General features: G+C 40.7%; 1 protein-coding gene across 1 annotated transcript; it reads left to right on the forward strand.

The window, feature by feature from the left end:
* The first annotated feature begins 606 nt into the window (after nucleotides 1-606).
* On the forward strand, nucleotides 607-8,387 carry calm1a (calmodulin 1a). The gene is made up of 6 exons (XM_058615400.1): nucleotides 607-751; nucleotides 5,869-5,899; nucleotides 6,033-6,176; nucleotides 6,271-6,377; nucleotides 6,885-7,020; nucleotides 7,148-8,387. The coding sequence occupies exons 1-6, from the start codon at nucleotides 749-751 to the stop codon at nucleotides 7,174-7,176; spliced, it is 450 nt and encodes a 149-aa protein (XP_058471383.1). The 5' UTR covers nucleotides 607-748; the 3' UTR covers nucleotides 7,177-8,387.
* Nucleotides 8,388-11,201: the final 2,814 nt, after the last annotated feature.

Consider the following 11,201-nt stretch of genomic DNA (forward strand, 5'->3'; position numbering starts at 1 on the left):
TGCTGTGTCAAGGCCTTCTAGCCGTTTTCATAGCAGCTATTTTCACAATTAATTGGTGGAAATGCACAGGTGTGTTAATGATAATATTAACATAATATGAGCAGCCTGTGAGACAGTGAGCCAGCGTGCACCTGGAAAATGAGGAAGCTAAATTGAAGTGCCTGTCATTCGTTTGTTTTTGTACACCTGTGATTCTCCACAGGTGCGAAGCCAAATTGGCTGCTGTTCCTTGTTTTGTTTTTTTATCCAGTAAGTGCCCCGAGGCCACAGGTTTACTGCAAGTCATGCGTGTAAATTAGATTGGGAACATGCAATAAAAAATGTGGGTTATTCTGTCATACTATTGTTTCACAGGTGACCCTATTTGTGTGCCATCAAAACCTGTCATAACAGTAACTGTGACTGTGTCCACAACGGACATTCAGCACTTCACTGCAGGTGAACGTGTACATTTAAATTAAAATGTTCTCTATGATCTCGGTTTACCTGTTCATCTCGCACAGGTAACCCGAGGAACACAATGTAACGTACAAAATCGGGCTCTGTGTGCGCGCGCGCGTGCACGCGGAGAGAGACGGCTCAGGACGCCTCTGGCGATTTTCTCCCCAGCGCGGAGGGATACAGAGAGCCGTACAGAAGTAGTTCGCCGTGCCTACCTGCCCGCCTCTAGCCAGCCTCGTACAGTGGCAGCCGTCCATTTCCTCTCTCCAGTAGCGCTAGCACACCAACGTCTCCGACTCTAACAGACATGGTGAGTACTATATCAACCGCGCTTTGCGACATTTGTGTTTTCGAGCGTCTGTGGAATTGACGAAACGCACACAGTGGCGTCTTAAGTCTCCCTGTAGTCGTTCACTTGTTGAAATCTACTCCATGCGTCCATTTCAGAGAGCGCGAGTAGAATGGATCCGTACTGTTACACCTCTGGGTTAGCTAGCTAACTAGCCGTTAACACTCGCGGTAAGAGAGAGCGACTCATGGCTGCGAGTCGGAGACGCGTTATCGCATCGCTGTTGCTGAATAATGTCGTTATTTGATGTTTAGTTGGCGTGTGCTGTTAATCATGGGCAGTGTCACTGGTTGCAGCAGTTCGGCTGGCTGTTAGCGTTTAACGCTAATGCCGTTTCCTCAGTGACTGGTATTTGTAGTATCAGACATCAAATGAGCACTTTGCCTTTGAAATGATGAAGTTTTCTCCGTTTCTAGTTTTATAAGTAAGACTTGAAATGTGGCTGTTCGTTCTCAATGTGAATGCAGATACACGTTCACATTCAGAGTGATGGGTGAGGTGACGGTGTGGTGTGGACATCCCTGCACTTACACTGCAGCTATCCGAGAACATGTTTAGTATTATTGTATTATTCTGAGCATTATTAAATACGACTGTCACCCTCAAAACAATTGTAATTATGATGCAGAACATGGTGCAACCCCTATGTAATGAATGTACCCCCAGAATAACCAAGATAGATGATTGCTAACCTTAAATCTGTAATTTTAGGGCTCTTAAGGTTAGGATTGGGATATGAAACAGTAAAGATCACAATCTACTTATTTTATAGTAAGATAAATATGTTAATTATCTCTATCTTTGCATTGAGAATGTTAACGTATTTGACTTGCAAAAATTCTGTTAAACTAGTCTTTGTTTTACCACAATATATTGGTTTCTTAAACTTTCACTTGGGAGCTAACATTAAACTGTAATCGTGTGCCATTTGTCAATAATTGTTATTGACTGATTAAAAGAAAAAAAACACTATAACCTTCTGTTGAATTTTACCAATGTTGATAGATAAATTGCAGCAAGCATTTAGTCCACAAATTGTGCTGAAATGCACAATATCTCTGTCGGTGTCCCTGTAAAAGTGAAGAGTAGCATAATTTTTCGTTTCTGTACTAGTGGTTGGAGTTTTTTATTTTTGTGTACTGTGTGTATGTATTTACACTCCCTGTTTGTCATGTTCACACTCAGACAGTGCTGACAATGTGGTAACACTGATTACACATATGTTGGACCTATTGTGTATTTTTTTTATGGGCTACATGCAGTACTTTATTGGTCACAAACTGTTTTACAGATGCAGTCAATTCTGAACATGTTAAAAACCCTGCAGGCTAAGCCCTCTACTTCAGTAAAACTAAGTGAATACAGATAGTAACAGTTCACTGACTAACCCAGGCCAACAGTGGTTTGTAGCTGTGTGTTTCTGGTTTTCTGTCACAGCTGTGTATAGGATAGTAAGCAAAAGTCTAGCAGGATAGATCTACCTCTTTAACAAGCCACAGCTGACAAGCTGCACTTGGTTCGGTACATGTCTGTATCTACACTAAACCTTTAGTACCTTGCAACGCTTCAAAGAACAGAGACATTTTGTTTTCTGCACATTTTACCTCTTCTTCGGAATTGAGTGAAAGATGAGGGAACAAGTTAATTGTGGTTTTAAACTTTTCTATTGGCAGAACATGACATTTTCACTTGTGAAATGTTTCACTGTTCAACAAATCTGAAATTGTTGCATCTCATAGAGTGTTTGAGCTGTCATAATATTGGTAGGCTGTCATAATTCCATTATAGAAATTATATCATTTGTGAATTATTGCACAGCCCTTCTGAGACGGAAGTAAATGGCCAACAGTATGTATGGCATAAGGATGCATTGGAAGCACAGAACCTTTTTCTCATTTTAACAGTCAAGTTGATAAAACAATTTCAAATCCACTATAAAACTGTCATGCATATTTAACATGCACTCCTCACACAAAACAGACAGTTTGTTTCCTGTCATTACTTATTTTAGGATAATCCATGTAGCCACTCACAAGCTCATCATGTTTTGTGAATGTGTTATAGATACTGTGTTGGAAATGTAATAAGGAAGTGTCTGTACAGTCAGGTGCCACTTAAATTTAATTCTTGTGATTTGTTTTAAGAGACCTGAGTCAAACTTTGCTAGAGTATTAATCAGTACATTTGCCACACCTGGAAAACCGATTATATCTATTAAAGAGCATGGTGATTATTGAGAATAATTAAAACTTTTTCTCAAGGAACATTTCCCTGTTAAAAATGTTTAGAGCACTTGCTAGCACACGTCTGCATGTTATTCTCTTTCTTCTCATTCTCTGCTTGTTTTATAAAAACAAGTGTTGGACTTTTCCATTGACCTTTACAGTAATTTAGTGTAAACATAGGGTTATAATTACATTGTTAGTGAGTGCAGTTTGTCCCTACAAACTCCCTACTGACTGCTTTAACTTGATCAACTGGTGTTATGCTGGGTTAACACACCTGACAATGATGTCATTCGTTGGGCATAAGAGTTGCACCTCACCACAGTAGATTTTCAGAACTGTGCAATTGCCACTTTCCAATCCCCAGTTTTGCATGCGTATACATGAACGAGCTGTATTGTATGTTTTGACCTAAATTTCTCAATAAAATTCTAAAGTGTATAAAACTGTGGGGAGAATTAGAACATGGCAGGTTGCCGCAGTTTAAGTAAGAAATGTGCGATGCTGGGCTATCATGCTACACTCACTGTCTAACAAGCCCTCTATTGCCAGGCACTAAAGCACATTGACAGGAATTTTGGCTTGGGTATTAGATGGGCTAGCACCTGTTAACCATGGATATAGCTATTATACACATGCAAAATCTTTGGGCTTGATAATTATTCCTCAACAGCACTTAAACCATGTGGTTTAGCTAGCGATAGGACCTGGTGCGAGATATATCCTATGAATATCTGGTTAGAATGTGTTATTCATTGCATGTTGAATGTAATACTATTGGAGATGGTATGGACTGAGCTTCGTAAGAAAGGCACTTTGTCAATTTGGCTTATTGAGCTCAACCCCTGCCTGCTACTCCAGATAAACTTCTGGTGAAATGAGTGTGTCATGGAATGTGATGTGACCAGAACAGTGATGGTGTTGAGGAGGTCAAATGCCCAGCCAACTGATCCTCCCTAGGAGATGCAACCGAAGCAGTGAGATGACAGGGCACAGATTAACACACGACCCACACAAAACCCCTATGACCTCCCCCAGCCTGGACAGAGTTACTCTTGCACACCTTAATTCAATTTTCCTGACACGGTTGGATGACCTGACCAAGATACAACACACAGTTTGTTGAAGGCGATGGATACACACACACGCACATACACCCACACAGAAAAGTTTGGTTTCTCAGAGTCTCATCTAGTTGGAGTTGAATGAAGTGAGGAAGGACGGCGTCCAGCCACTCACACTTCCAGTACTGCAGAAGAAAGACGGACAGGTAGGCAGACAGATTTGTTGAGAGAAGGACAGACTGACGGACATAGACATCAACAGAAGGACCAACTATTCCATCACTTTACCATCTAACTACCCTGAAGAGGAACACATTGCCAAGTTGTTGCCAATCTGCTTTGCCACTCCAGAAGACTTGTGGAAAAGGTCATATTCCTTCCTATCCATTTACTCTGGGAGAACTGAAACACAAGTCCTGCAATTATTCAATCATCTAATCGTCACTCTTGTGCTTGTCCAACTAATAACCTTTCAAATAGGATTCTTCAGAGAAATGGCAAAATCCACACACTGGTCTGTGTCTTTCTGCCTGTTTTGATAATCAGAAACAAGTAACAGATGTCTGGCTATAATTATATTTATCCAGCTACACCTTCCCTGCAAAGACATTATTTCTACCCTTCTCTCATGCTACCCAAGGAAGTGGCTCTGTACCCAGCAGAGGATGAGCTTGTCAGTCTGTCCACCCTCTACGATCTCTTGGATGAACAGCATCACTATTTCCAGGAGCTCCTGCAGCAGCAAGAGAGAAGTTACAGAGCCTTCCTTCAGATGCTGATGGACACATCATCAAGCCGCATGGACAGCCTGGTCAGGGAGATGCAGGACTTGAAGAACTGTCTGCAGAGAACCAAGGCAGAGTTAGCGGAGATTAAGAAACACGGCGTCCAGATCAGCAAGCGGGCTGAGTATCTTGCTGAAGGCATGGTGATGGTGCGAGGGGCACTGGACAGCCTCACCAACAAAACTACACTTACAGGAGGAGGAAGGAGCAATGATATGAAGCAGCGCAGAACAGGAGGTGGTGTTGGTTTAAGGCTGGATGGAGGAGTAAGAGGAGCTGGAGGCAGGAGTGGAGCCATGAGGAAACCAGAACCGAGAGCAGTGAAGCTCGTGGCGGACCTCACAGATATCAACTTTGACAATTTTAAGGTTATGCTTGGATAATAAATAGGTTTATTTGTTTATTTTTTAACTCATTGTGTTGGTAACAAAAATAGTTACAATCTGTGTGTTTTGAAAAGAATGTGGTTGTGGTTTGTAGTAGAAGTAATGTTTTGACCAGGTGTTAGAGCAGATACTTTAATCAAAGGGCTCTGTATTTGCAGGAATCTGGTGATGTGATGCATATCCATCCTAGTACCAATGTGATGGTGTGATATATAGGGATATTGCAATCAAGATAATGTACTGGAGAAATACTCTAAGTGTAACATGTATGTACAGCGTATAATGTATATGTAACGATGCAGTTTGTCTCGCGAGAGGAGGGAGTCGAATGGCTTAATGTTTGCTGCTCAATCAAGTTATCGGTGCGATGTTGCATCATGTGGTAATGTTTTGTGTATCAATATTTTCCTCACACCCTTACACTTGGTGTTAAAATGAAAATTTGGGTTTGGCTCAAGTTTTTCTTCACACCAGGATCTTCTTTGCTCAAACATTTGCTTGTTTCAGGGGAGTCGTCCTGCTCTCTACCTTACATGTATTTAATGTTTGAGTCCTTGTAATTGTTACTGATTTATTAATTGCTAACTGAACCCCCGCTTCTGTATTTGTTTTCCTAAGGCTGACCAACTAACAGAAGAGCAAATTGCCGGTAAGTTGATTACATATAATCACACTTTGACCCTTTTTTTTTTTTTTGCAAAAGTACACATTTTGATATCTCCATATATTGATGTATGTGCTGTTGTTGATGGCTTCTCTTTCCTCCTCTTGTGTTTGCCCAGAGTTCAAGGAGGCCTTCTCCCTGTTTGATAAGGATGGAGATGGGACCATCACCACTAAGGAGCTGGGCACAGTGATGAGGTCACTGGGTCAAAACCCGACTGAAGCTGAACTCCAGGATATGATCAACGAGGTGGACGCAGACGGTATGCTGGTTCCCTCTGTGCACGGGGGGAAGGATTGTGTTGGTATATTAATATTTCTTTGTGTGACTTACACCCGACCTTCTCTCTTTCATAGGAAATGGGACCATTGACTTCCCAGAGTTCCTGACAATGATGGCAAGGAAGATGAAGGACACTGACAGTGAGGAGGAGATCAGGGAGGCATTCAGGGTCTTTGATAAGGTAGGCCTGTGTCCACACTACTGTGCTTTCTCACAACAGTGCAGATGAGCAAGCACTTTGATAGTTTTTTTTATTCGGTGGACGAGGACAGGTTTTCATTTACAGCTCACAGTCGAATTTTCGCCAATAAGAACCAAACAGGAAGCAGATGCTTGTATCTGCATCATCAAATTATAAGTCTCTGTGCTTGTCCAGACTAATATGCATCCCTGGAATTTTCCTTTGAAAACAAAGCCAGCAGAGTTTGAAAATGTTTGTTTTTGGGGGACTAGAAAAACCAGGGAGTGAAAGACTGGTCTATACAGAGAATAATTTAGTTTTTGTTTTGTTTGTTTTTGAAAAGAAAATTAATTAATTGCTATTACACTAAAAGTCATCTAAATTTGTTTCCAAATCTTTAGCCGGCATGTAAGCATTAGACTGTCTGGCTTTGTTGGCGTCTATTGTAGAATTGGCTGTTTGTGTGGAGTTGAGTTTGTGTTTGACTGTTCCTCTGGTTTCTCTCAGGATGGTAATGGTTACATTAGTGCAGCAGAGCTGCGTCATGTGATGACCAACCTGGGAGAGAAGCTGACAGACGAGGAAGTAGATGAGATGATCAGAGAAGCCGACATCGATGGAGATGGACAGGTCAATTATGAAGGTACGAGATATCAAAGTTTCCTTGCAAAGAAAAGATCATTTACTTCAGTCATTTAACTTCTCAGTTGTTTTTAAACACTGTTTCTGAAGGTTTTTTAAATATTTTTTTTTTCCTCCTTCCCACACAGAATTTGTTCAGATGATGACGGCCAAATGAACGGGGCTCTCACATCTAAGACGAAGAATCGGTCAAATGTTTCACTTACCTCTTACTGCAAAAATCTACATATATTCATACTGTTCTGTATAGACAACTTAAACTGAATGTTGGAAAACTGAAAATCTGTCCATATAAACAAGCTCAAAAAAGGTAAAAGACAAAAAGAGAAAAACCTAAATGAACCTGCATGTACTGGCTTGTATCCCCCGCCCCCAGCACTGAGCTGCCCACTCAGATCTCAACTCGTTAGTCAAGCAGCCTCTCTGCAGCTGGCTGGTTTGGCCTCTGCTCCTCTGCTTCCTGGTTCCATCTGCCTGATATCATGATAATTATTTGGGCTGGCCAATCGCCTTTCCTCTATGACTTTTCTGTTTTCTTCTGTTCTTTCTTTCTGTTCTTCATGCATGCAGCTTTAGAAGGGTTACTGTTGAGAGCCCAAAGGCAGAAAGAAGGATGTTGTCGGGCCTCAGGTTTGGCCTGGGACCCACAGAGAGGAGGAGGAGGAGGAGGAGGGAGGGAAGGGTTAAGCAGGAGTGAGTGAACCAGCGCCACCTGCAGTTTGCTTACCTAAATGAAGTCAGACACGACTGAGATATTTTTCAGAAAATATTAAAATGGAATAAATAAGAACTCATTTTAGATTCTGTGTTTCTGGCATGTCAGGATACTCACTTTATCTGTTATGTGTTTACCTTTTTTGAGGTGAAGTCTGGGGGGGAGGGCAAAAATTTGAGCCCCTCAGGTTTTGGGCGTGTCCTAGACTTTTGGAGGGCTTGGGTGGACTTTAAAAAGTGATGATTTACAAAAGCAGTTTTGGGGCAATTACAATACTCTGAGAGTCACGTGTTGTGAACGGTTCAGTCCGTGGTGAACGAACATCTGAGGTTGTTGCTCACTGTGGCGTGCTCGGGTACAGAACATTGCCTCGAACGTTGCATGGGTGTCATTCTAACGAGGGGATATTTTCAGTTTAGTGGGGACGGGGTCGGTGCTTTGCAGCATTTCTATCTGTTTGTGAGTTGGTGTGAGTGTGTGTGTGTGTGTGTGTGTGTGTGTGTGCGTGCGTGCGTTTGTGAGTGAGCGAGCATGGGTGCGGCGAGGCCCGGCCCAGTCCGACTGTTCTGTTCAGTTCAGTTGATCTGCATTCCAAGTTGTACATGCTAGTCTTTACATTTTGTTTTTCCAATAAAATATCATGAACAAAAAAATCTTTGATTTGTGTGTTTTTATTTTCTAAAAACGAGCCGACCTGTGTCGTCTCTGTGAATTTGTATGGACTTGAGCATTTTTTTTAAGGAGTAAAGGAACTTTCACATATGGAAATACGGCTGCTTGATGCTTCGTACCTTTCAGCATTTTGTTGAAAGTCCTAAATTTGTCTTCCTTAAACCTGCAGATAAAACATGCAACCATCCTAATCCAGTTGTATTGCCATATTTATATAGATACAATGGGAAAAAATATTTAATTTGATTTAATTAAAAATGCTTTAGTGGTTTAGTTCCTTTTTCTTGTATTGTACCCTTTGTAGCCTTATTATAAATAACATTTTGTTAGCTGTTTAGACCATTGCATTTTGTACAAAAAGCATCTTTTTATTTATCTGCTAAATATCTGATTAAGTTTCAGAATTCGCAGATTGTGAAATTTTTGTTTACATAAAAGTGTTTTATTAAAAAGGGACTAGAGGGGTATTCATGTCTAAAATTAAGTAAAATGCTCTGTGTCTTTAAAAATGTAATTGTCATGTTATACACTCACTGACCACTTTATTAGGTACACAGGACGTCTAATATTTGAGTCACTGGTGCTTTTTTTTTATCCCCTTGAACCAATTCGGTCATTGTCCTCTGACCTCTGGCATCAGAGAACAGCTGCTCACTGGATATTTGCTGTTTTTCACAACATTCTCTGTAAACATTAGAGATGGTTGTGTGTGAAAATCCCAGTAGATCAGTCGTTTCTTCAGCAGCACGTCCTGACCACATCCACATGCCTGAAAGAGTTGCTGCCACGTGATTGACAAGCATTTGTACAGCTGTACCTAATAAAGTGGCTGGAAGTGAGGAGACCAGTGTGTTGTTCCTTCTGCTCTGGTACAGCGTGCGGCGAGTGTCAGAGGGACATCTCCAGATCGTCTATCTGCAGATGAGGTTGTCGCTAGGCAACCGTGCGGAGCATGGGATGAGTGGAAGAGAACAAGGGAGCAGAACACCAGAGGGAGTCTGAAGAGACGAGAGGGGGAAGAGATGACGAGCTTTAAAGGCAATAATAGAAACTTGAGAGGGAGGAAGAGAGTGAGGGATTAAAAGAGAAAATGAGAAAAGATCCACAGTGTATCTTTACACTTTTGAAATCCTCTCCCTTAAACACTCAAGCTATGCTTTTTAAAAAAAAAAAAAAACACTAAATGTCATGCTCTATGCTCACGACCGCCTGTTAGAAGAAAGCTATGTCAATCATTTCATTTTCAATTAATTTGCTGATGGTGATTGCGGGATTGATCAGAGGCAGATGGGCCGAGATGGGGAAGAGAGGAAGGAGATGGGTGGAGAGGTGTAGGAGGTGTTAGAGAATTATCCCCCATGAGCAGCTGTAGTTACGTAAGCGTCTGAAGCATATTAATATCTTGCTGCTCTCTGTTTGCAGATAGTGAGCTGCCACTCCAGGGTTTCCAGTCCATAAGATTCTCTCTCACACTATCGCCTCAAATTTATCTCCCACACATTCTGTGTATGTCCTAAGATGAACTCAAATGTGCAAAATCACCATAATACTAACACACACACACAGTTATGTACAGACAGACTTACAAATCCCTGCAGGCTCCAGTGTTAGCCCACTTATATTTCAGTCTCAACTAGAAGAATGGTAAGTGGAGAGACACAAGTTTTTTTTTTATTCCTCATCTAAGCTTTTGTTGAAAATTATTAGATTTTCAAAATCATCAAAGTGTGATGGCCACAACCACACACTTAAACAAGACTGGCTGATGTTCTCTCTATTTTACTCGCACCACGTCATAGTATAGTATGTTGTCCAAAATCACCAAAAAAGTCATAGTATAGTATGTCGTCCAAAATCACTCCAAAAAGTCATAGTATACTATGTCGTCCAAAATCACTCCAAAAAGTCATAGTATAGTATGTCGTCCAAAATCACTCCAAAAAGTCATAGTATAGTATGTCGTCAAAAATTGGTCAAAAACTTCATAGTATAGTATGTCGTCCAAAATCACTCAAAAACGTCATAGTATAGTATGTCGTCCAAAATCGGTCAAAAACGTCATAGTATAGTATGTCGTCCAAAATCGGTCAAAAACGTCAAAGTATAGTATGTCGTCCAAAATCACTCCAAAAAGTCATAGTATAGTATGTTGTCCAAAATCACTCCGAAAAGTCATAGTATAGTATGTCGTCCAAAATTGGTCAAAAACGTCATAGTATAGTATGTCGTCCAAAATCACTCCAAAAAGTCATAGTATAGTATGTCGTCAAAAATCACTCCAAAAACGTCATAGTATAGTATGTCGTCCAAAATCAGTCAAAAACGTCATAGTATAGTATGTCGTCCAAAATCACTCCGAAAAGTCATAGTATGGTATGTCGTCCAAAATCACTCCAAAAAGTCATAGTATAGTATGTCGTCCAAAATCACTCCAAAAAGTCATAGTATAGTATGTCGTCAAAAATTGGTAAAAAACGTCATAGTATAGTATGTCGTCCAAAATCACTCCAAAAATGTCATAGTATAGTATGTCGTCCAAAATCACTCCAAAAAGTCATAGTATAGTATGTCGTCCAAAATCACTCCGAAAAGTCATAGTATAGTATGTCGTCCAAAATCGGTCAAAAACGTCATAGTATAGTATGTCGTCCAAAATCACTCCAAAAAGTCATAGTATAGTATGTCGTCAAAAATTGGTCAAAAACGTCATAGTATAGTATGTCGTCAAAAATTGGTCAAAAACGTCATAGTATAGTATGTCGTCCAAAATCGGTCAAAAACGTCATAGTATAGTA

This window comes from Solea solea, chromosome 18, assembly GCF_958295425.1.
Source record: "Solea solea chromosome 18, fSolSol10.1, whole genome shotgun sequence".
NCBI classification, from domain to species: Eukaryota; Metazoa; Chordata; class Actinopteri; order Pleuronectiformes; family Soleidae; genus Solea; species Solea solea.

What these genes read in the sequence shown, in the direction of transcription:
- calm1a (XM_058615400.1), top strand. An exon ending in AACAGAAGAGCAAATTGCCG is followed by an intron (nt 5,900 to 6,032) that starts GTAAGTTGATTA and finishes GTGTTTGCCCAG; the next exon opens with AGTTCAAGGAGGCCTTCTCC. An exon ending in CATTCAGGGTCTTTGATAAG is followed by an intron (nt 6,378 to 6,884) that starts GTAGGCCTGTGT and finishes GGTTTCTCTCAG; the next exon opens with GATGGTAATGGTTACATTAG.